Raw genomic sequence first — 26,074 nt, forward strand, 5'->3', positions numbered from 1 at the left:
CCTTTAGAAGTTCATATAATTTCATCGTATTATGTGATGAAGGAAAAAAAAGCAGTAATGAAAATGAGATGCATAACAAATGTTACTTTCTCTGTTCTAAGACTGCTGCCTGCAAAACTTGAACATTTCCACTGGGTGGCTAATAACTGCATTCCTGACAAAAGGGGAAAAATTATCTTTTTCAGGAAAATGCACCCAGTTCACTTACTAAGTCTTGTTCTTGCAAGAACTAAAGGTCAATTTGTAAATGTATGTTCAACAGTTAAAATGATTAAAATCAAAGTTTACCACTTTTAAAGACATTGTAAATATAGACCAGTTGCCACTATCAGGCACATGATTTATGTTGTTTGCATGAATACAAATGAAGTTATATTTAGATTTAAGTATTAGATAGGATGAATAGAATAAAAAACCAAGATAACGGGCAACCTAGGGGTAAGAATCATCTCTATCCTATCACCTACCCCCCAATGTAGCAGCCCTAATGTAAGGCTGTTAGGGGACTAAAGGTAGACTTTAACTTAGAACCACAAAAAAGTCCAAAATTTCCATTGCTAAGCAATGGTTGTTAAGTGAGTCACACCTGACCTAAGCCCTTTTTTCCATAGTTATTAAGTGGATAACTGCAGTTGTTAAGTGAATCATGATGTTATTAAGCAAATCCGGCATTCCCCATTGGTTTTGTTTGCTGCCTGGGAAGGTCGCAAATGACAAACACATGACCCCTGGATGCTACCATACAACCATTGTAAATATAGACCAGTTTCCACACCTGGATTCTGATCACGTGACAGAGAAGATAATGTAATGGTTGTAAGTGTGAGGATCGGTAACTTTGAACGGTTACTAAATGAATGATTGTAAGTCAAGGACTATCTGTATATAAACTGCTAAAGGAAGAAAACTGATTTGTATTCTACGTCATTTAAAAAAGAAACCTACAGTAAATAGATACATTTACCTACATTATGCTCCCAATAAACTTTCTAACACCTATTAGAATTTTACTTTATATGCTGGCTATACTTTTCATGTTGTTGAAGTGTGCATTGTACTGTACAAGGAGCCTCTAAGGAAAGCACTATGGTTAATGGTGTAAGCTGAAAGTAAGAACAGCATAAAGGCTCCTAGTGGTTAAGCTGGGTTTCTCAAATGTTCATGAACAGATCATAATTTTTAAAAGAAGTGATGCAAACCCTATTCAGCGCTTCTTTTTACAAAAAGCTACATCTGATATATCAAACAGAGCTGGTTCATTGATGCATCAAAATAATTGTTTTTTTTTTCTCCATGCAACCTCTTTCCTCTCACTTTTTTTTTTTTTGACAACAGAATGCATTTAGGTGCTTAATTAAAAAGTGTATCCCTGAAGATTAGCATATTCACATATTATATTTTTTCCACACCAAGCATTTTCAAACTGCTGCTGTTGCTAATACGGTGGGCTGAGGTAAATATCTGCACATATGGCTTCTTCTATTCTTTCTTTTTAAAACGATCACTTGAATCTAATCATAAAGCTCTTTGGGGTGGGTTTTGCTTTTTGAATTTAACATATGTACAAAAAACCAAGGAACAACTAGGACAAAACGCCCCCCGTCCATTTTCAATTTTAACATTTCACAGACTCCTGAGTAGAATATACCGTCAAACTGGCGGCTCCTGGATGTGTCACGTACAGGCCACGCCCACCCTGCCTCTGGGCCGGATGTGTCACGCACAGGCCACGCCCACCCTGCCTCTGGGCTGGATGTGTCACGCACAGGCCACGCCCACCCTGCCTCTGGGCCGGATGTGTCACGTACAGGCCATGCCCACCCTGCCTCTGGGCCGGATGTGTCATGCTCAGGCCACGCCCACCCTGCCTCTGGGCCGGATGTGTCATGTACAGGCCACGCCCACCCTGCCTCTGGGCCGGATGTGTCACGTACAGGCCACGCCCACCCTGCCTCTGGGCCGGATGTGTCACGCACAGGCCACGCCCACCCTGGCTCTGCAAAGGCAAAACACATCGCAATACCTCACGATATATCATGTGACATGATGAAGTTTGACAGCCGTGATATAGATGGTCAATATTGTGCATTGTACCTGACAATCTGATTGTTTCCCATATAGGGAGAATAGTACTATATCCAAAAGCAGCAATACATTTCATAATGTATTATGGCATAAGATGGAAGAAGAGCTCAATTGTTTCCTAGAGAATTAGTGATTTGTATTAATCTATCAAAATAAGACACGACCTAGATTATATTAATTCTAAGTATAAATATTTCCTAGCCTTTACTCCTAGCATTTCACATTTTAAATAGAAGATAATTGATTTAGAAATCGTTTCACACAGAAGAAGTTGAAGTAGAGTTCTTTTATCCACCTGGATGATAAAGTAAGCAAAAGGTATGTACAACTTCTAGATTGTGATAGTGATTTGGTTTGTTGTTTCTTCTGTTTTTAACTTTATAATGTTTTTTATTGATTTCAGTTTATTTATACAAAGAGCAATGGTGGCACAGTGGTTAGAATGCAGTATTGCAGTTGCATTCCAATGCCAGGAGTTCAATTTTGGCCGGCTCAAGATTCACTCAGCCTTTCCATCCTTCTGAGGTCAGTAAAATGAGGACCCAGGTTGTTGGGGCAACATGCTGACTCTGTAAACGGCTTAGAGAGGACTACAAAGCCCTCTGAAACGGTACATAAGTCTAAGGGCTGTTGCTGTTTTATTTTAATTATGCTCATCACCCAGAGTCACTCATTGACATGAGGTGCATACAAATAGGATAAACAAATAAAGAAACAAACCAACATGCATACAAACATCTTCCAGTGGTGCTCAATTGTCTTCCATTCTTAACGAGTGGATTTTTTTTCAATATCACTGCTATCTCACCTGCTAACTAAATGAATAAATTGTTGAACAAGAGAAATAAAAAAAAATCTTTGAACCAATGTTTTGGTCTGCAGTGAGTAAGGCTTTCTGCATCTAGTTCTTGCTTATGATAGTATTGTTCCTTATATTATCCTCAAATGTCAAATTCACCCTGGTAACCATTTGAATTCTAAAGGCAGTACCTGGTCAACCATATCTAATACTGAGTCAGATTCTGAAAAAGTCAGATCAGTTAGCACTTGGCTGAGAAATCACAATGAGACCTGAGGCTATAAACTGAACTGGGAAATAGGAGGGGGGGGGGGAATCCCAGAAGCAAGCAATGTCAAACCGTTTCCATAATGTTTTGAAGAAAACTATCTGGACATATCCATGTAGTCAAGTTAAATTTGAGGAGGTTTTTGCTATAGAAGATAATATTAACAATATCTGAACCAGCTAGCACGAATAACCTAGATTTGGAGCAGTGGTGGGTTCCGGATCCCATTCCAACCGGTGCGGTTGGAATGGGCCTCACGTCGTCTACATGGACTTGCACAGCACGCGGGCTCAGGCGCGCTGTGCACGCATGCGTCTTACATCCAGCGACACCTCTGCGAGCCTCCACGATGCTGCAGTTGCTCGGCGGAGCGTTGCGCAGGCCCTGTACGATCCGTGCAAGTGCACAGAAGCATCAAAGACTTTAAAGAGAGGTAAGGAGCATGGGCGGGCGGATGGGCCCTTGGGAGCACCGCACCGGAATGGTTCCCAGTGCTCCAGGCAGGTTCCGGTATGCCCGTACCGGGGCGTACCGCCTGCAACCCACCGATTTTGAGAAAGAAGGATGATTCTGTATCATTAGAATATTAGAATGAATTGAAACAAAGAGGAAGATAAGAATTATGTAGTACATGGCTAGGGAAGCAGTGGCTCAGTGGCTAAAACACTGAACTTGTCGATCAAAAAGGTTGGCAGTTTGAATCCCTAGTGCCGCGTAATGGAGTGAGCTCCCATTACTTGTCCCAGCATTCTGCCAACCTAGCAGTTCAAAAGCAGTTCAAAAGCAAGTAGAAAAATAGGGACCACCTTTGGTGGGAAGATAACAGTGTTCCGTGCATCTTAGGCATTTAGTCATGTCACCCATATAACCACAGAGACGTCTTCAGACAGTGCTGGCTCTTCGGCTTTGAAATGGAGATGAGCACCGCCTCCTAGAGTCAGGAATGACTAGCACATATGTGCAAGGGGAACCTTTACCTTTAGCACATGGCTAAAGTTATTGTCTCTGTATTTATTTATTTTAAAAAAAATTTGATTCATACTATGCTGGTCATATTACAATACTACTGTTAATGTTTTCATTTCAAAAAGAATTATTTAGCACAATAATTTACAAAAGGATTTTGAAGACTAGCAAAATGCAAATTCTCTCTCAGTATTTTAGACCCCCTTTTTATTTTCAGAGCTAACAAAAGACAGTTGTTGTAGTACAAATATGGATTACCACAGAGATTGGTCATCTGGAATTACTCTCTATCATCATCATCACAGGATTTTAATTCAATTTTTTAAATGTATTGTTAAGTGAAAACCTTAGAAGTAGAGGTTCCAGTTCCTGGAACTACATTTCACAAAATAATTAACACTGTATCTCCCTTCCTCTAATCTAATGCCATAGCCTAAAAAGTGCTGATAAACAAGAGTTGCATGCAGAGATAGAAATATAGCAAATATCCTTTTATAATTACAAAGTACCTGCTGATCTAATAAGCGTCTGAATGGGGAAAATAGCTTGTTGGTACTGATAACGGCAATTTGCTCGTACTGATAACGGAATCCAGATACAGTTGGGTTCAAATCCCAACGTTCATCGCCACTGGCCATGCTGGATGAAAACTGGAATGCTTCAACACCTGGGAGAGGCTACTAGTTTTCCAACATTATGTTAGTAATTGCAATTTCAAAAAGTTCAGAACAACTCCAAATGAGTTGGAGTTTTTCTCCAAAATCTACATAATTGCAGCTAGGTTTATGGACTGCAAATATAGTTCTGCTTTTGAATAAATACAGTTAAACCATTTCAATTTAGTATTACAAATACCCTTACCATGGGAAGCAAAAATTAATTAGGCCCATTAAAAAAAATAACCTTAGTATCTTGCTAAATTACATATTTAGCATCATATTTATATGTGTATGTTTGTTACTGGAAATTACCAATACTGGTTTTGATGTAATGCTATGCAAAACTGTGTAACTGTGATAAACAGTGACAGCATAAGATTGAATTTGGTTTCATTATTTGTGTAACTCATTAGTTAGTTAAGCCTTCTGAAAAATACTATTCTATATTCTGTACATCTAATAGTTTCTGAGAAATAGAATAAGAAATTGCAGTAACTGAATAAAATTAAATGTGTACACGTCAATATTTTAAAAGAGCTATAAAACAAAATAAAGTTATTCTTCCTATCTAATTATGAATATACTTTGCCCTTATCCTTTGCCCTGAATAACAACTGTTCATATTAATGCAGTACATGTCTCTAGGGAGAGGTGTAAAAACATCTCCAACATTTACTGAATTAGGGAATATATTTTCAAATTGTAGTTAAAGGGATTCCAGAAATGCCCAAGGCATCCAGCTCTACCTCAAGAAATGAACACAGGAAAAAGTTCTCAACAATTATAACATGATAATATTACAAGCAAACAAACTTTTCAGAGTATGTGTTTGATTTTTTAAGACAAAAAGGTGAATTTTAGAAGATGTTTGCATTCAGAACATAGATTTAATTGGAATCTGCAAAGGCAACATCAGTTTGAAATATTAGACAGAATTCCCCACAACAAAGGAACTGCTCAAAAATGCTGGTAATACTTTATCCATGAATAAAAAGTATAAAGGACAATGGAATCAAGGAGGAAAATACTTTGGTGCACAAATCGATAAAACCATGATAGGACTGGTGTAAAGTTTTATGCATTGGTGGAGAGTGCACAAGGTCTAATCAGAAGACGCAGCCGCACAGATATTCAAGGCACATTAAAAAGTTTTGCCAATATGATATCAGTTCTCTTTTACAGAGCCTGTTGTCATCTCCAAAGTATAACACTCATGATGTACACTAACAGGTAGTGGGAAAACCTATGCCCAATTGTAATGTGTAAAAATATATATTTAAAAATCTGCTCATTGTAATAAATTACATTGTACCTCATAGGTGCAATAGGTGCATTGAGCTCAAAGTTTTACTTATTTTATAGTTTCATACTTATTCTACAGTTATCTTAACTGATATCTGCTTCAGAACATGTCTTCTGAAACAGGTAAATACCAAAACAAAATTTAAAAAAGGAAATAAATTTCCCCACTGTTGGAAGGAGTTTCAATGATTGTTCCACTTTCTTTTACAACATTCATAATAATGAATAGGTAGGGTGTATGAATTTATCCTACCTATATATTAATTTTGTAATTGCATTAATTATTGTGTTTTCTTATTATCATTCCTTCAAACATGAGATATCCTCATCTCATTCATTACATTGTATTAAAACCAGAAAATGAGTAAGCTGTTTGGGGTCGTGTTCATCGTTATGAATAGTGAACACAAGACTAGGAAGTATAATTGAAAAAGAAATAAACCAATTAAAAATTTACATGCAGTATAATGCTGCAGAAGAATTCCCTTCCCTGCGTAAAAATAGCAGGAGACCTTTCATACTTAGTTACTATAGTTACATCTATCTGTAGTAATAGAAAGTTTTCTTCATCTTTATCACATTTCAGATGATATCATGACAACCAAGGTTATAATGGTAATCATTATATTAATTGATCATGAAACATACTATAAGCATTTGTAATGGCAAGGTCTCAGTTTCAAATTTAGAACTTTTAGAAGTTGTAAATTTTAGAACTTCAAACTGGCCACCATTTTATTTTATTTTTGCACATGCATACACAGAATCTCTTCAGGTATGCTTAATGTAGATATCACTAGGATTTTACCTTCAGGTACAAAGAACGTCAAGTGCTATAATCACCCACATGAAGGCTACATTACTCACATCTGAGTCAAAGAACAAGAAATAAAACAATCAATGACTTCTTCGTAGCTTTAAAGCGATATTCCTATGTTGGGGAATTTTGTTCATTCCATTCAACTCCTGCTAGTCCCTCCAGAAATGCAACAGTTCTTTGAAACCATCCCTACTATGAGACCACACTAAAATAGTCGGAAAGTCTAAATCAACCCCATCTATATTGTTTGCCCTAGAGGCCAATTTAAAATTGTGAGGAGAAGACATTTTCAGGTGCTGTGAATCTCCAAAAATGAAACACATGCACACTAAGACTCCTTCTGCTTGCTGTGCCTTTCTTCTATACTTTGCTTAAACTGAGAACAAAAGCTCTGGAAAATGTCCAACAACTTTGTCACATACAAGTCTCTTCCCCCCCCCCCCCCAATGTTTCTCAGCTGTGGTTGCAATAAATATGTATTTCTCCTCTCTCTTTCCTTCCCCATGGTAACAATGAAAATGGGTTACTCAGTCTGATGAAAATGTTCATCTTTTCTGTACACAGTATATAGATCAACACAAGAATGGCATTTCTTTTCAAACCCTATTATTCAGCTGCTGATATGTGGCGAGCTAGTTCAAGTGGCAACTGCAGGAGGAATCCTGAAAACCAAATGCCCTGTAATGTAGCAAACAAAGCAAAAAATAATCTAGAAATGTGTTTATTACATGTAACCTTGGGAGTCAGAACGTATCAAATCGTTAAACAAAAAGTAGAGGACCCTGCAAAGAGACAGACATGATTCTGGTTTGGTTTTGGTCTACAATGTTGCTCAGATAATGAATACCGTGTAGAAGCTTCATTCTTTTTTGAAAACCGTATTTTAGGTGACCACTGAGAGGTGGGAGGTACAGAAAGAAGCAGACTCAAGATACTTCTATTTTCTATGAGCAAAGCATACAGAAGAACAATAATCATCAGGCACCACAGCTCCTGAGATGTCTAATATACAAAGAACCATTAGCCATCCAAGTAATTGTCCCACTTACATTGCCTCTCCCCTATCTCCTCACTTTCCACTAATCAGATTGTCTTCTCATTTGGTTGTCTTAAGTGAGCATGCTTTGTTCTCCCATTAACCCTTTTGTTTACTTTCAAATTGTGAGCTGAAGACAAGGAATTCATCAGACTGCTAGACTTTGGATTCCAACTAGGTGAACTCTTATCTGTTCCCCATGTACGAAGAAAGCCTCCCCCCCCACCCTATATTTCAAAAGCGAATCCAAAATCACAAAAAGCAGACTTTCTAAGGCTTAATTGTCATCTTTTCTGCTAGGGTCCAATGTAGTAGCAATTCTCATGGAAACAGAGTTTTGATTCATGTTCTGAAAGAAGTTACTGATTGGATTTGAAAAGTATAGCTTTAAAAAAAAACAAATCACCAATTATAACGAATAGGTGTAAGTGAAATCCATACATGTCACAAGTTCCCTTTTTAAGTTTAATTTCCAAAAAAAGTGGGTAAAGAATTACAGCTGAAGGAAACTTTGTAAAAGGCTATTTCTATGGCAATAGGAAGACAGAGACACCAAGTGGTACATTAATCTGGTACCGATGCTGTGCTTAGACAGAGGGCAATGGCATCCGAAAGAGCCCTCTCTAACTTTCCAGTATTTTAGTACAAATTAACGATCAGGAATAAGCCCTGTGTTATCATAGCTTAGTGTGAAGAAGTGTTTGACAAATGATCTGAAAGCAATGAGTTCAAGCCAAGGAAGAACCTATTCCTGTATCTCTCTAGAAATGTCTGAAAGGAAAAAAAAATCCAAATGGCATCTTATTCAACTCCTGAATATAAAACACTGTTTGTTGAGAAGTTCTCCTACACAAGCCCCATTCATATGATCAGCAACCTTGACGGAAAACTAATGTTCAAGGTGTTTTATTTCCACAGGCGTAGGCAGACATGGCATTCTTGATTTTTAGACTGTGGTCCATTAGCATCACCCGGCTAATTCTTTTTCTTTCCTGTTCTGCTCTCCTTCACAATTGCCAAAACCTGTCACCTCTGGGTCCTGTCTAGAATGCCCCTTGGTATGCTAATATTCCTTTGCTTCCGAAGTCTTCCCCAGTGAAAATCAACTTCTAGAGGGATAGTCAAAGGGCCACCCCACTAACATGAGATCAAGCAGAAAGCAAGAAAGGCCATCAGCACTTGAATGGCATTCGCCACACTAAACGTGCCACTTATCAAGGCAACAACCATTTGGAGAAGGAAGAGCATCTATTGATGTATAAGCATGCCACTAAAGTGAGTGGGAAGGGAATATACATGGGCGTGATTCAACTAGTGAAGAGCAGAAGGGGAAAATAAGGAGGGACTGTTTAATTTTCACTGTGGAAGGAGGCAACGTTAAAAAAAAAACCCAAACCTGAAGATAGATATGTAGTATTGAAACGGTTCAGACGGACGAAATAACGCCCAAAATAAAATCTAAAGGAGCCGGCTGAAAGATGGAGAAGTGCAGGAGCTCTGTCTGCAAAGCGGGAGGCGACTATTCCTTATTTCTTCTCCACCTTTCTGCCAACTCAGGAAAGCCAGAAGGGACCCAGCCGAAGCTGCCCGCTTGTCCTAAACTAGCCTCGGCGCAAATCTTAAACCAGCCCCTTTGCTTTTGACCTGACTCAGCAACAAGAGGTTTCTGCTCCCCGAAGGAAGGCAGACGCCGGACGGCGGCGCCCCGCTTTCTCCAAGGGAATCCTCCTATTCCCGCACAACCCAGGCAATCCGGAGTAGCGGAGACAAGAAGGGGAGCATTTCGGGCTTCTCCGGCGCCTGCAAAACTGCAGTTCAATCCCCGCCACTCCGGCTTGGATTTAGCTGCAAGGAGAGCGATGCAAAACGCCTTCCCGCCCACCCTGAGCGCCGATTCCCCAAGTCTCTTCGGGAGGAAAAGAGTTCGGAGCGGCTGCTGAACGCGGCTGAAACTCGGCGGGGACTTTCTTCCCACCGCGAAACGCAGCCGGGCAAAGCGAAGTGGCTGGAAGCCGCTTCTCCTCCGTGCGCTCTCGGGCTTTCCCCCCTGCTCCAGCCTCCCCGAGCGTCCGCCTCTGAACCCCGTGGAGGCTAGAGAAGCGGAGAGGGTTGGGTTGTTGTTTTTTTGCCTAGGTTTGCCCGGCTGTCGGGGAAGGGGGGAGAAAAAAGAGGCGTCCGCTCCGTCCAACCTCTGTGGGAGAAGCGGCCGTGCAGAAGAAGCGAAAAGCCGCCTTACCTTGCGCAGCCGAGCCGGGGCTGCTGGCACTCAGGATCGCCAAGGCGGGCAACACCACCATCTGCAGTAAGTATCCCAGTCCCAGTCCGTAGCGGGCGGCGGCGGCTTCCAGCCCTTTGCCCATGGCTGCTTCGGTGGGGGGAAAAGACTCGATGCCCGAGTCCGGCTCGCGCTCCTTGCCGCCGTCTTCCACCTCCTCGGCGGCGGCCGCGGCCGCGGCAGCGGCGCTTCCTCCGTCAGCTCTCGTCCTCCCGCCGGGCCCCGCTCTCCACTGTCCGACGGGGAGGGAGGGCGAAATCGCGGCGGACCCTCGCACGCCCGCCTGCGTTGCGCTGCCCCGTTTGCGCTGCCCGACTCCCCGCTTGCGGGCAAGCACCTCGAAGCCCCACTTGGGAGACCAAATCGTAGCAGAGTTCCCTGCCCGAACCGTCGCTTATGTTGCTGCTTCTGCTACCGCTGCTGCCGCTGCTGCTTCTTCAGCCGCCCTGGCTTGGCCGGTAAACGCAGCTGGGGCTCCACCTAAGGTGGGTAGCGCGCTGCTTAGCCCGAACTGCGCGCGGGGGGAAAGGCGTCCAGGCGACGGCGACTCCGAGGCGGCCACGAATGGTCATTTCATAGCCCGGCTAAGAAGAAGTCTGAAGGAGCCGCCGGAGGACGAGCCCCCGGAGTAGGAGTGGGAGCCGCACCGACTCCCCGCAGCATCCTTTCCCCAACTCCCTCTGGAGGCGCGGCGACCCAACAGAAGCACACTCCCCTTCGCGCGGCCACGCCGGCGTGAAAGCGGAGCGAGCCGGCGCGCCGTACTCCCCCTCTTGCCTTTCGCGCCACCCCACCTCCTCCTCCTCCCTCCCTCCCTTCCCGAATGTTGGCCACGAGCTGCGGAGTGAAGCCCCGGCTGAGGCACCTCGCAATAAGCGCGCTCGGCTTCCCCAGGAACGCTGCAAAAGCCCGGAGCTGGATTTTTTTTTCGGACGAGAAGAGTGGCTCCTCCCTGCTCGCGCCGCCTGCGCACTTCAAGGGCTGGAGGGTAAGGCGGACGGCGCTGCCCCCCGAGTGGATTCCACATCCTAAACGCGGCTACCTTCCGAAGGAGGAGAAAAGACAAGCGAGACCCAGCCTAAGGACTGTGTTTTGAAAAGGAGGGTCGCGAAGGCGGCTTTTCCGCGAAAGTAGGTTGTGGCGGGAAGTGGGAACGGGAGGAAAAACGGTAACAGGGTTCGAAGGGACCTTGGAGGTCATCTAGTCCATCCCCTGCTCAAGCAGGAGACCTGTAAAAAATGCTGGGCTGGGCGGACTACTTGGGAGCACCTGGAAAAAGCAACGGAATGAAATGAGTAACTAAGGAGTAGATGGATGTGAAGCTAATCTAAGTCCCATTGGGATGCATCCATTCCTGAGTAACTGACTATATGGAGATTCTTCAAGTCAGCCAGGTCAGGTTTGTCCCAAAGGTGCTTTTTTTCAAGAGGCCACTGGACTTTCTGGTTTTTCTTTGAAGACGTTTCGCTACTCACCCATTCAGCTTCTTCCGCTCTTCTTCTTCAGCTCAGAGCGGAAGAAGCTTCTTGGATGAGGAGTGAAACGTCTTCAAAGAAAAACCAGAAAGTCCAGTTGCCCCATGCAAAAAGCATATTTGGGATTTCAGAGTAACCTTGTTTAGGATTGAGCAGTGTGGATCAACTAGGAGGTGCTGATTATGGAAGAGCACTATCCAAGTGTACCACTAGTTTAGTAAAATCCCACTTACTAAAATGTCTTTAGTTTGAATAAAGGCACTTCCGCCAGCTATAAGGATGCAGGGCTTGCCTTCTGGAGAAGACAAGACAAGAACCCAAGGCAGAGCATCACAACAATCCACAGTGAGATTATTTGCAGTTCCTAACTAGGTAAAGGTAAAGGTTTCTCTCGCACATATGTGCTAGTTGTTCCCGACTCTAGGGGGGCGGTGCTCATTCATGCTCCATTTCAAAGCCGAAGAGCCAGCGCTGTCTGAAGACATCTCCGTGGCTATGTGGCCGACATGACTAAACGCCAAAGGAGCACGGAACGCTGTTATCTTCCCACTAAAGGTGGTTCCTATTTTTCTACTTGCATTTTACATTCTTTCGAAGTGCTGGGTTGGCAGGAGCTGGGACAAGTAAGGGAGCTCACTCCGTTACGTGATGCTAGGGATTCGAACTGCCGATCTTTCTGATCGACAAGCTCAGCGTCTTAGACACTGAGCCACTACGTCCCTAAATTCCTAACTAGTTCCTAACAATTCTGGCAATCAGGTTCACTGTAAATTGTTCTGTGCATGCATGCAGAACAATTTACATTGAGGTGTGCACACACGCGCACGTTGCGCATAGGTTGCGAACCAGCAGCAACCCACCCCTGTCTAGGATTACATCATGGTGTCTCCTCCAGGTCCCAATCAGGTGTGACTGCTCAGCTTTTCAAGATCAGCCTAGATTAACTAGCACTTGACACCAATACCAACTGCTGTATTTTGGAACTGTACCTTCCAGAAGTCTCAAAATATCTGGTCAACATCAGGATGGAAGGCACAGGCAGGCCTCAAAAGACTCGTCTGGGCAGAACTAACTTTTGGTTGCATTAACTGAAAAAAAATATTGCACCATTTTGCATCCTTGGGCATAACCAAAAGAAGAAAAAGAAAAGACAAATGCCTATTTTGTAAGTGTGAGAAGATAGATTTCACCAATGTATACTGGTTCCCATTTCCTCCTCCTTGAATACTCTAAGAATGAAAAAGAATATACAGATTGAAATAATAAATCAAATACATGCATTTTCTAAGAAGTCTGCTTGAAAAAGCAATAGGTTTTGCTTACTAAGTTAGGAAAACAAAGCATTTATTTCTTGCCTTGTTCCATATATACTGCTATTTTGCTAAAATACCTAGTCACAATTCCTGGGATTGCTTTCTGGCCAACTAATTAAAAAAACAAAATTAACTCTGTAACTCAACATCTGTTAATTGTGTTAATGGCTTATTTGTTTGCTGCATAGTAAACTAAGGGAGGCTCAACTTAAGATACATGCGAACAATTAGTATGAAAATGTTATGTGCTTCACTGTGCGGTGCCCTAATGGATTACTCATTATTAGGTGTGGTAGACATTATGCTTTTATGCATTTAACCAATTAAAGGAAGACTTAGACATGGTTGGACTTGATTTGGAATGCATACTGTGACAATTTTGGAAAGCTCCCAGGCCATGCTAAGATAATGAATATTCCTAGGACCAAGTATTGAATAGGAAATTTGCCGTGAAGTATTAGTTGGGCTGTATTACAGCCCCAGAAACATTAATTTTATCTGCAACTTCTTTTATCTCCTCTTTTTATCTGCAACTTCTTCTCATCTCAGATTCCTTTCCAGGAGAACCCTAAGATGCTAGATCCTATGCTAAGGGGGGATGAATGCAGCATTCAGGAAATTTGGAAAACTGACTTCCAAAGTCATGAACCAGGAACAAGCTGACTCCGTCTCTCGTTCCAGCATGTTTTGAGCACGGTAGCCAATTATTGTTACCATAAAGAGGCAGTTTGGCTTAGTGGTTGAGGCACCAGGCTAGAAAACAGGAGACTCTGAATCCAAGTCCAATCTTATCCATGAAAGACAGCTGAGTGATTTTGGGCCAATCTTTTTTCTCAGCCCAATTCATCTCACAGATTGCTGTTGTGGGGAAGATAGAAGAAGGAAGGTGAGATGGATAGGTTCACCACCTTGTAAAAGTAATAAAAGCAGGATATAAATAAATAATATTAAAGGACAAATTATAAACATTCGGAGGGGTCCTTGGTGCTCTCTTAGCTTCCTTGTTTTCTTGCAGACATTTCATTACCCATGCTAGATAACATCATCATTGCACTGATGATGTTAACTAGTATGGGTAATGAAATGTCTGCAAGAAAACAACCAAGCTCAGAGAGGATCAAGGACCCCTCGCGTCAATCCTGAGCTACAAATGTTCTCTTTTATTAGTTTAAATATGTTCCATTGTTACGCTGTGAAGAGGCAAAGTAAAGGAGATTACTAATGATTTTACCTGGCCTGGCATGCTGAAGTAGTGGGAAATCTACAATAGTATCTTTACCACAAAACCCACACTTGAACATATTCTAGTGAGTGAATTCAGAAGACCCTATTTCATCCTGGTAGAGAGGACAAACTATTCCAAAGGAAGCTGAACTTGATCAATATGAAATAATTGAAACAAATGGTGGTGGCCAATAGGAGTACTAATTCACAGGAAGGAAACAACAAAGAAACTGGTGGTTTTGGTTATTAAAGAATTTGCCCCCTTCTGCATATTTGATACATGTTTTGTTTCCTTTTTAGTATGTTTTATATGCAAAGTTTTGTAATCAATTACATAATTTTGTAATTAGCATGGTTCACATTCTCTCCGCATCTATGGCAAACCTATAATTTCCCATCATTATCACTTAATGTAAAGCAAATAAGATGACCTACTGAACTATTAAGAAATTTGAATTTGAGGCATGTACTTCTATGTATGATTTATGGTTTCTACAGCCTAATCTTTCACACGTGTTATCAAGGAAGGTGAAATACTTTATGTGAGTTTATAATTGCAACAAAAAACTACCTATTGCAGTTCAGCTATAGAAAGAAATTAAAGAGAGTAAAGAGTTTTTATGTCTTTTGTAAACTTTGGCTCAGTGGCTAAGACAAAGTTTGAATCCCTAGTGCCGCGTAATGGAGTGAGCTTCCGTTACTTGTCCTAGCTTCTGCCAACCTAGCAGTTCGAAAGCATGTAAAAATGTAAGTAGAAAAATAGGAACCGCCTTTGATGGGAAGGTAACAGCGTTCCGTGCGCCTTTGGCGTTTAGTCATGCTGGCCACATGACCATGGAGATTTCTTTGGATAGCGATGGCTCTTCAGCTTTGAAACGGAGATGAGCACCACCCCCTAGAGTCAGGAACAACTAGCACATATGTGCAAGGGGAACCTTTACCTTTAAACTTTCAATGTATGCTCAAAAGCAAAGTGGATGTGTGATGATAATTATTAATACAGAATTAAGAGTTGCAACATTTCTCCCAGCAATAAGAACTAGCAAAGTGTAAAAAGTTAAAACCAAAGACAATACACTATCTGTTGTTTCACTAAAAGCAGGTGCATTTACAACAGTTATACAATCCGTCTAATATTTAGATTGTCATGTACATCAACAAAGGCGGCTAACTGCCAACATTTCTGTCACTACCTAACATCTAAAATTCTTTTTACCACATAGAACTTTCTAGCTTTAAGATACATAGTCATTTTATAGGTAATTTTGTTCTTTTTGCAGGGTACTTAGGAGCAAAATACTGCAGGCACTATGCTAAGGAAAACATGCATATTTATAATTGTTTAATCCTATACATAGTTTCCAAGGAAATTAACTTGCTTTTGTGTAGAACTGTTGGGGACTGAACCAGTAATCCATAAAGCCAGAATGTGCTGCTCCTTCGAATTCTCAGAGACATACACTGATACAGAAGCCCCATGGGGTGTATCTCTTTCCAGAATTCAGCCAACTGGGAGTTACATGAGGTGGAAATTAAAGAAAGAGGAAAGGGCAAGCCATTTCATGCCACTCAGTAGATCAATTACTCTTCATACATCTACTAAAAGCACTAAGTGTAAAGAAATAGTATTAATAGCAGTATTCGTTAGATTTATTTCTATTTTTGATTGGATTGAACCTAAAGCAAAACAGGATTTAGTCTCCTACATAACTAAATAAATTAGAAAGGCAAACTACTGTGAGATAATGTTATGGATCCCTGGATGTTAGGGGGATTCCTTCCAATAAATACTTCTAATAAGTATATTGCCCTGTTCAAGGTGTTTCTATAGGGGGCTAAATCCTGTTTTGCTTTAAATTCAATCCAATCATAAGTAGAAATAAATATAACTAATACTGCTATTAATACTATTTCTTTACACTGTGTGTGTGTGTGTGTGTGTGTGTGTGTGTGTGTAGATATCTATTTATCTTTATCTATCTATCTATCTATCTATCTATCTATCTATCTATCATCTATTGATCTACCTACCTACCTACCTACCTACCTACCTACCTACCTACCTACCTACCTACCTACATTTTTCCATCAGGATATTGGGTTTGCCTATCCTTCTCTCCCAATGTTACATTGCAAAAACTATTTGGCTGAGGAAAAAGTGAGAGGCCAGAAATTTCTCACCAAGGATTTAAATGTAGTTGTCCTTACTGATTTAAGTCCTTAGCTGGTTTTGAAAAGCAAAGCAAGATCCAACCTGGTTAGTTTGTGGATGGGAGACCACCACGAAATCTCAGGTTTTTTTCTTGGCTCCCTGGGGGATATGAGCACCGCCCCCTAGAGTCTGACACAACTGAACAGGAAAAACCTTTACCTTTAGTACATTTACCAAAGTAAATTTGAAAAATGCCTCATAAGAAGGCAACGCTAGGCCACTTCCTTAGAAAAACACCTGGAGAAGCCAATGTCACAGGGGGAAAAGGGAGAATTGAGTTCCTTATCCCATTGATGATACTGCATGCTTATTGCAACACATATAATAGGTAAGATGATGAGCTTTATATGCTACCTGGTTAAGCACACGTTGAAAAAAGTTATTTCTCCGCCCACCCACCAGGTTCCCTTTGGCGGAGGAATCCCTTATCTTTCTTTTCACGCCTCTCTTTGTGTCAAAAGGGGCAGCCGAGCTAGATTTATTCACTGTAGAAAACCTGGATATTTAGACGCCGCCAAGATTTTCCACCGGTGCGTCTCCCAACTCAGCCCAAAGAAAGAAAGAAAAAAAGTAACATTCCAGGATCGCGGCTGAAGTGGCTCGCCAGGGCGGGCGATTTAGAAGGGGCGCGTTGGGGATTTGCCTAAAATCTGCGCAGAGTGTCTATAAAGCGCAGAACCGAGCTCAAAAGCCTTTCCCTATTATCCCGCTTTCACGGACAGGGATTCACCTGCAGGGCCCTCGGTTGCGCCACAGGCGCAAAGGTCACCCCGATCCTGAGATGAGAAGTTCCGAAACATTTGTAAACTCCCGGGGAGTCCCTCCCGAAACTCCACGAGCGAACGACGGGCAACGGAGCGATCCATTCTGTTGCCTAAAGTGCGCCCAAGCGGGACGAAGCAATGAGTAAATGTGGGGAAATGCCGAAGTTTGTACTCTATTCCCCCACCCCGCCCCAAAAATGCTGCCTGGGATCGCCTATCTATTGGAATCGTGAACAGAGAGTAATTTTGCTCTCAATCCAAAGGAGTTCAGATTTCCGCGAGCTTCTCACAAAATCCGAACTGGAATCTCCGATGGGAAGGAATGGAGCCTTCCCCTGCGCCTCCCTTTAAAACTGCTTTTCAACAGAATAGAATAGAATAGAATTGAATTCTTTATTGGCCAAGTGGATTGGACACACAAGGAATTTGTCTTTGGTGCATATACTCTAAGTGTACATAAAAGACAAGATACATTGGTCATAGGGTGCATAAGGTACAGCACTTAATGATAGTCATAGGGTACAAATAAGCAATCAGGAAACAATAACAATATAAATCGTAAGGATACAAGCAACAAAGTTACAGTCCTGTAGTCATAAGTGGGAGGAGATGGGTGATAGGAACGATGAGAAGACTAAGAGTAATAGTAACGCAGCCTTAGTGAATGGTTTGACAGTGATGAGGGAATTATTTGTTTAGTAGAGTGATGGCATTTGGGGAAAAACTGTTCTTGTGTCTAGTTGCCTTGGTGTGCAGTGCTCTCTACAGTATCGTTTTGAGGGTAGAAGTTGAAACAATTTATGTCCAGGATGCGAAGGGTCTGTAAATATTTTCAGGGCCCTCTTTTTGACTCGTGCAGTATACAGGTCCTCAGTGGAAGGCATTGGATAACGAAAGGATGAAGACCAGCAGTGCATCAGCCTTCAACTGCAGCAAAAAATACGTTTTCCTCTTTTTATAAAGAAGCTTATAAGGAAATCCAAAGGGCAGGAAAAAATAAAACTTTTAAAAAGAGCTGTCTTGGGGAGATGGGGGGGGGGGAGGCAAAACAAAATAGGAAATGCTTCTTTGCTTTCAACTTCTTCTTTTTTTTAACAACCCACCGTGCCTTGCTTGAATCTCCGAGCATGGAAAATTGTCTTCCCCCTCTTTCATTCCACACAGATCTGTGGTAATACTGGAGTTCTGCCAGGGGGGGTGGAAAATGAAAAGAAAGAAGAAGAAAAAAACTGTAATGGAGTAGTTAAGAACTGAACTGAAACTTCCCAACCTCACCTCCTCCTCCTTTTCTCCACATGCCCTTAGGGAAACAAGAAGATATAAAAAAACAACAAAAAAGTTGTTGGGATTATGGCTATCATACACGAGACGCTTTGGAAATGTGATTTATACATTCTTCTTCAAAACTTTACCTGCTGCCACCAGAAGGGAAACTGTTTTGTAAGCATACCCTGGCAGCTATTTTGAGCAAAATGTTATTTACTGGTCAGTAACAGTAGAGTAACATTTTATCTTTTGATGGGTGTAGCAGTCACAGCAGTTAGCAACAGTGAAAATTAAATACAATGTAAAATACAATGCAATAACAATGTTGCATACCCACAGATCCATCATGCTATTCCATTCTGGAATAAATAAGGTTAAGCCATGTGGGGAAAAAACAAAGAAATTAAAAGGCCAGAAATAAGAAAAGTAGAAAGCATGCCATGAACTCATTGGTTCCAAAATATCCTTCACTATATCTGTGTCTGCTTGTCTGTTTTTCTTTACTTCCATCATTTTAATTAATTAATTTATTATTATTATTTATTAAATTTATTTGCTGCCCATCTCACCTCAAGATGATTCATACAGTGCTACATAGATTGTCTTTTTGTTTTGTTCTGTTCTGAAGAATTGATCCGCCTTACTTTCTTTGATCTTTCCTTCCATCTAGTCTCATTTATTCCACCTTCCCATTTTTTTTTGAATTGATCCTTATTCTCGTTGTATGATCACATCACTTTGTTTTTTAATTTCATCTACATTCATTCAGCACTTATTCATTCTTGTTCTTATATTAAGAACTTTTAAGAGCTTTATTTCTAGGGCAGTCAACTAACTTTCCATGTTTCTTCTGACACATCCAGGATTCCGTTCTACACAGGATAGGACAGGACAGGATAGGATATTCTTCATTTGGCCAAGTGTGATTGGACACACAAAGAATTTGTCTGCGGTGCATGAGTCTCAGTGTACATACAAATAACAAGTGATAGGTCATAGATTATAAATCAGAGTTACAAAATCATTAATCATGAGATACAAACATAAAGTTATAAATCATAATAAACACATTTTATGTCTACCAGCATTTAACCGGCCGTGAACATTCTTCACCCATTTTTCCATCTTTGGAAATATCCTATCATCAAATACAAATATATCTACCTGTTCTAGTGTTTAGACATTTATGTATAACTTGCGATTGTTCATTCATTCATTCATTCTGTCAACTACCATGGACTTTGATACATTAATTTTAAGATTCATGTCCAGCACTACATCTTATGGTCCATTTAGCATTCCAGGAAGTCATTTCAGTTCTCAATCAACAATAGCTCAATCAAAGTGCAGGTATATTCACATCTCTAACCAGCACACCTTTAATGCATTTCTTATACATGTGTCTAGAAATACATGAAATAATTAAGGAAACATCACACATCCTTATCTTATTCACTGCTTAGTATGGAAATATTCACTAAGTATTCCATTTATTTTCTCTCATTTTCCTTTTATTGTATGCTACTCTTATCTCATTCAGTTAACCAACTTTCAACCCCACAAAATATTCAGGTCCATTATCTTATGATTTCTTTAAACTAGCAAATATTAAATAAAATATCTCAAGGACTAGCTGAAGAGCAAAAATCTGCTCAGCACTCCTTGCATGGCATAAAGCCATATTGCGCTTCTCAAATTTTACTTGTTAGTTCTTCCCCCCCCCCCACTCTTTTCAGTCAGAATTCTGCCAAATGCTTTCCAAGCCCCACTTAACAAACAAATCCACCTGCAGATTTTGCATTCATTCTGATTGCCCTCTCCTTTGCACAGGGAAGCCATAATGCCAATCTTCCATTTGTCAGCTGAGATACTCGATTCACAAGTAAAAACAAATTGCACAACAGAGCCAGGCCTCTACACTTGATAACAAAAAGATTTTCTCATCAGGCAAAGCATAAGAGAGGCAGCCAGCCAAACTTCTGGGGAACTAAATGGTGAAGAAACTTCAGTTCTAGTTAAATTCCTGCCCCTTACAATAAATGTACCCAGCTAAAGATACGTCTGTGGTTATCTTCTTTCAGGATTTTTTTTTTTACGCTTCAATCTGTTTCCCAACTTTAGTATTTTCTGATATATTGTATGGACTGATATGCTTCACTTCCATTTCAGGCCATTACCAGAGGTAAGTAACCACCACTGAGCTGGTACAAACTGTCAGTATAAAATTCACATCTTCCATTGCCTGACAATGCTTAGTTTGTTTACTTCCATAAAATCCCTACAACAAAAATGGGATGGTGAGTTCCAATATAAAATTATAGACCACAAGAGACCCGATGGAATGAAAATATCCTCGTAAACCATCTGATATACACACAATTGTTGACACTGATAGTAGACCTACACTATTATGTGATGTACACAATTACTGCATTTGGATGGAGAAGTGAAGAATATTGGACTTACCTAACACAGAAAAATAAATCAAGTATGCATGTTTCTGATTAGAATTCTATGTATCTCTGCAGAAACAAAAGCTTCCTTAAATAGATGTTTCATCTCCTTTTTTTTAAACTGAAATTTCTCAGTCTCATAGCTGTTTGGAGCGACCTACTTATCTACAGCATCATTAGGATAGGATAGGATAGGATAGGATAGGATAGGATAGGATAGGATAGAATAAAAAGTTGGAAGGGACCTTGGAAGTCTTCTAGTCCAACCCTCTGCCTAGGCAGGAAACCCTACACCTATTGTACATCACTTCAGCAGCTTTCTGCAGGGTTTCAAAAAATAACACTTTTTAACATCTCCAGCAAAGGATGGGGAATTAGGAGCTTTTCTCCCTTGTGGAAGTTTATTGGGGTTACCTAAGCATCAGTGTTGACTGGCTTTTACAGCAGCAATAAAATCCTTGATTTAATGATTGATGCAATGGAAGAGGTATCTGTTAAATCAGCATGTCTGTTAAATCTGAATTGGCTTTAATGCATTTTTGGCATAGGTAAAGTGGAAATTGGATTTTATGAATGTGGAATTCAAACATTTTCACATGCATAAAACAAGAAATAATATTTTATACATGCGGAGAATGTATAATAAAGTACATAAAGTAGGAGAAGAAGTGGCAGAACTTGGGGGCAGAGTTAAAAGGGAGATCAGCCTAGGATACTTACATAGCCACAAAGGGACTAAGTCCAATCCCTCCTGAATTCCATGGATCCTTAGCTAGCCTCCAAGCAGATGCTGACCTTTAGTTAAGAAAATTCGTGCACATAAGATGTTTTGCAGTAAATCAATTTAATTGGACCTTCACATGTGGACCTGGTATTTTGTGCTTGACATCATCTTATCTATTATATCGAATGTGTGCTAAACTGACATCCATAAAGTAGATGGTTTATTACACTATTAAAAAGAAGTGAAGAAGTCCTCTCTTTTCCCCTTATAAAACAGTGAAAATCTGTTTTCTTCTTATCTTTTCAAACAATGAAAATAAATTTCTTCAAAACAGCGGGTCACTTGTCCACTAATAAGAAGCACTCTTTTAAATGTATTTTTAATGAATATTTTTGAAAAAGTATACACACCAGAGGACGAGAAAGAACAACAACAAGACAGTGAAGTAAGATCCAAGTGAAAAATAAATAAGAGGTTTATAAGTTTGGCATAAATTACAGTTTTTCAGTATATAGTTATAGCTAATTTTTTTTAAAGAAGAAAAATGTTTTCATTGGCAATAGTCTCTAAACACACTTCAGTGCACATTACTTGTGAGTCCCAATACATTCAACTTAATTCTCATGAATTCTTATACAAAGGATAAGGCTGCAGTGTAGATCTGAAGTGTTCTACAAAAGCTGAGCATCTCCCTTAGAACTATGCAACTCAATTTTCACGAGAGAGGATTTTCAAATATCTAGTCAGCAACTCATGAAACTTGCAGAACTGCCTTCTTTATAGCAATTACAATAGCTATCTGTATCATATTTTCCAAGGTAGAAAACTTTGTGCTTTGATTGGTCAGAAAATGTGATATCCTTGCAACAGAATCTCAAGGGAAGACTTAAACATGGAAAAAAAAATCCTTTGTGCAAGTAGACAAAAGACTGATGATTCAAATCAGCATGTGTACAACATTAATATGCATATCTATTGGAATCTAGGATACAAGGAATGTTGAACATAAGGAAGCCAAAGCAAACTGGTTCTTTCAAATACTATAATTAATCATGTCTTTCTTAAAATAAAATAAAAAACTAAACTAAATAACCCACTTTGCTTATTTTGCAGGACCTGAAAATAAGATTTGTACCTCTCACATAACACTTTCAGTAATAGAAAATTACTTGGCTAGGTTAATAGCTTTAATCATACCTGTGCCACTGACTTGCTGCAGTAAGGTCACACTTTGGGCATGTGGTATCAACATCTAAATCTAGCCAAACATTCTTACCCTATTCTATGAAACTAAAAAGGTTTCACTAAGAGGTGAACTTGCAAGTCAAAACACTGTTGCATACATCCCAAAATTACGGTAGGAATACACTAAATGCCGCGTATTGACATAAACTCAGGATAAATTAATATCCTAAGTAAGTACTTTGAAATTCAGTAAGAAATGTGTGAATATAAGAACAAAGCTTTACTGCTTTTTTTGTTGATTTAGAAAAAGTACATAATAAAGTAAATAGGCTTGATGATTGTGGAACACTTTGGATAATATGGATTGAGGGCTGGTTGCTGAACGCATTAAGAATTACATATGTTGGGAATATATGGAATGATTAGCAAACGGCACTGAACTGGGAATAAAAAAAATGGGTGAATTTGTGAAATCTGCTAAAAGAGATAAGTTTAGGGAATAAAAAATGCAAGAAGTTGTGGAAGAATGGACAAATATGGTAAGGTCTAGTGAATGATGTTGGCGTAAAGTCATTTTGCTCTGTTTCTTTTTATGTTTATTACCTATAGAATTAATTTATTTGGATCACTATTTTTATTCCTTTGCTTCACTTTGCATAATGTTGCTCACTTAAAAGAAATCGTGTGATTGATATGAATGTATATGTGCATGTAAGAACTGAAGCAGGGTCCACATATTGTTCTTGTGTTACAGGGGCAGTTATTTTTATGTGCTATTAACAATTGTAGGTCAAATAGTAAATTCAGCTCTCTTTTTGGAAACAAAAATGCCAACTCAGTTTAGCCTCTGTATACAGTATGTGTATCTAAGCTCTCAGGAAGAATCATTGGCATATGCTCCATGAGCAATGATTACATATATGATTACCTGATGTGTCATTTCTAAATGTCACCTAGGGCGCTTGTCCTGAGATATTTATTATGCTATTGTCATATCTTATTCACATAATTGTACAATGGGTAAATGCAATATTCATTTATAATCTTCCTATCTATTTTCTTTCTCACCAGAAAATCAATTAAGGAAGGAGGACAACGTAGTTGGGTAATATTTTTAAATTATAGCCGTAGGATCTCTGTATCTGGAAGCATTGCTTGAATATTAAGGCTACTTCAGCCACAGTTATAATGAAAATTACATACTTCATCCAATAGGGTCCAGGGAAAGCCATATGTACACAACTGTTCATCTCAGCTCTCTCCTATTTGCTACTTTCCAAGTATTGAAATTCAATTGATTAATTAACCAAAGTCCTTACATTTCATAAAAACAATGGGAGTGGAGTCTTCCGAGGTCACCAAGTTGCGGAAATCCACTTTAAATGGAGAAATATACAAGTAGATGTTCCTTGGGCTTAGACACATCTTTGGCAGGCATGAAATGCCTACTGGTTTGGAAGTGGAAGCGCTTGTGTGCAGCGCTTCTACGCATGGGCAGAATCTTCTGGGCATGCACAGAGTGTCTGTGATGATGTCTGGGCAGGTGGGTGGAGCTTTCCGCCGCTGCCACTACTGGTCGGCCCAAACCAGGGTACACTGGCAAAGAACTGTGATCTTTGGAGGGAAAAATGCCACTAAAGAAGTTCTTAGATGTAAAAACTTTGAAGCTTAGTTTCAAACGTATTTTCTTTTTTCTTTTTATCTACACTAATCAGGCCTGGAAGAGGCTGCTTTTAAGGACTTGGGTGAATTAACATGCCTAAAGTCAACTACAAGGAGACAAAGAGATGAACCAGATGGCTTGGACAACATTTGACTCAATCTGACCCGGGGTATTTCCTTAAGGGTTGGATGGGTAAGTCAATCTGAAGGGTGTGTGTTTGTGTGATAATAGGTATTAGGCAGAGGATGAAGATCTTGAGTAATGTACAGTGGGATGTAAGGTCATCATTGCTCAGCTTGATGTTAATGATCATAACCGGAAGCGCTGATCAAATAGATGGCTGTCTTGGGAAAACACTATATGAATCATTAAGTGGTCACTCTGAGTTTAAGCAGCTGATCTCAAGCTGCTTTTCTGGTCTATAAAGATCTTACAGCCAAAATATGGAAGGGTGACGTCTATGTTTAGAAAAGCCAGTGTACAAACACCTAAGAATTCTTGTGTCAGACGAAAACATTTACCGACACGAATTATGGCAAGCCACAGTCCATTTCATCAGATGTAACCTTTCTGTAAAAAACAAGTATTATTGATTGTTTCCTCTGTGCCTCCTATACTATCTTTGCTGGGAAGGCCAGAGAGCAGACATGCCTTAATAAATATATGCAGACATACCCATTTAATGGGGGGCGGAGGAAGCAAAGTGTGACTATAATTCTGGCCTTAAAATAATAGTGTCAGGATTCCATATAGCATCCAAAAATAAATCAGAGTCCAAGGCAAAGTCAAAGTTCCAATTTATTAAGAGAGCCATGTTGGCACATCTGGGAAAACCCGAATCTGAAAGCTTCCTGGTTTTCCCCACCCAGTTGAAAGTTCAAGATCCTGCCCCCACACCCAAAAGTCCATCACATGGTGCAATCTCCCACTGCCATGCTGGCAGTTCCACCCATCCAGTTCCGGTCAGGTGCAGAGGTGCAGAGACAAAGGATGACCTTGGCTTTCTAGAAAGAATTTTGTTATGGCTACATAGCATCTAACTCCATAGAATCCCCCCTCTCATTTTCCCACAATAGAAAAGGGCATAATGGAATAACAGAAAGTGTGACAGGCCAAAGTTCCAAAAGGAATATGACTGCAGGCTTGACAAATAGTTTATTAATGCAACCCTTATGCTGTAAATTAAAAACACAAACAAACTTATTCCTTTAAAAAACGAAAGTTTAATTCATTTTTTAAAATTCTAAGGATAAAGTACTTTTACTTAGAAAAGTTCCCATAATTTCTTTCCTCTTGGAATTATTTAACCACCATTCTTTCTCCACCTGTATTGATGCTACATGAGGGGCTCTAGTGAAGGCATGGTATTAGGGAGAAGGGAGCCTTGAAATTAAGTTGAGATATTGTCTTTAGAATTCTCCCCAGAAGAGGTAAAGCTGGCTGTTATGCTGATTTATTTTAAATAATAGCCAAAGACGTTGTGTTTGTTTGAGCAACTGTCCCCAGGGTCCAGATTACCTCTCAAATTAAGGTTTGTGTTAATTTTTAATATATTTTACTTTTGATAGATGGTTTTTATTGTACA

The 26,074-nt window shown here is 40.1% G+C and overlaps 1 protein-coding gene across 1 annotated transcript in view; it reads right to left on the bottom strand.

Annotated features, from left to right (window-relative positions):
* The window catches only part of UNC5C (unc-5 netrin receptor C), a 334,341-nt gene extending 323,431 nt beyond the window's left edge, over positions 1-10,910 (bottom strand). The window contains exon 1 of the mRNA XM_081960098.1: positions 10,172-10,910. Within this exon, the coding sequence (XP_081816224.1) occupies positions 10,172-10,295 (124 nt within the window). The 5' untranslated portion in view covers positions 10,296-10,910. The remainder of the gene's footprint in view (positions 1-10,171) is intronic.
* Positions 10,911-26,074: the final 15,164 nt, after the last annotated feature.

The sequence above is a fragment of the Natrix helvetica genome, assembly GCF_964273705.1.
Source record: "Natrix helvetica genome assembly, chromosome: 7".
NCBI lineage: Eukaryota > Metazoa > Chordata > Lepidosauria > Squamata > Natricidae > Natrix > Natrix helvetica.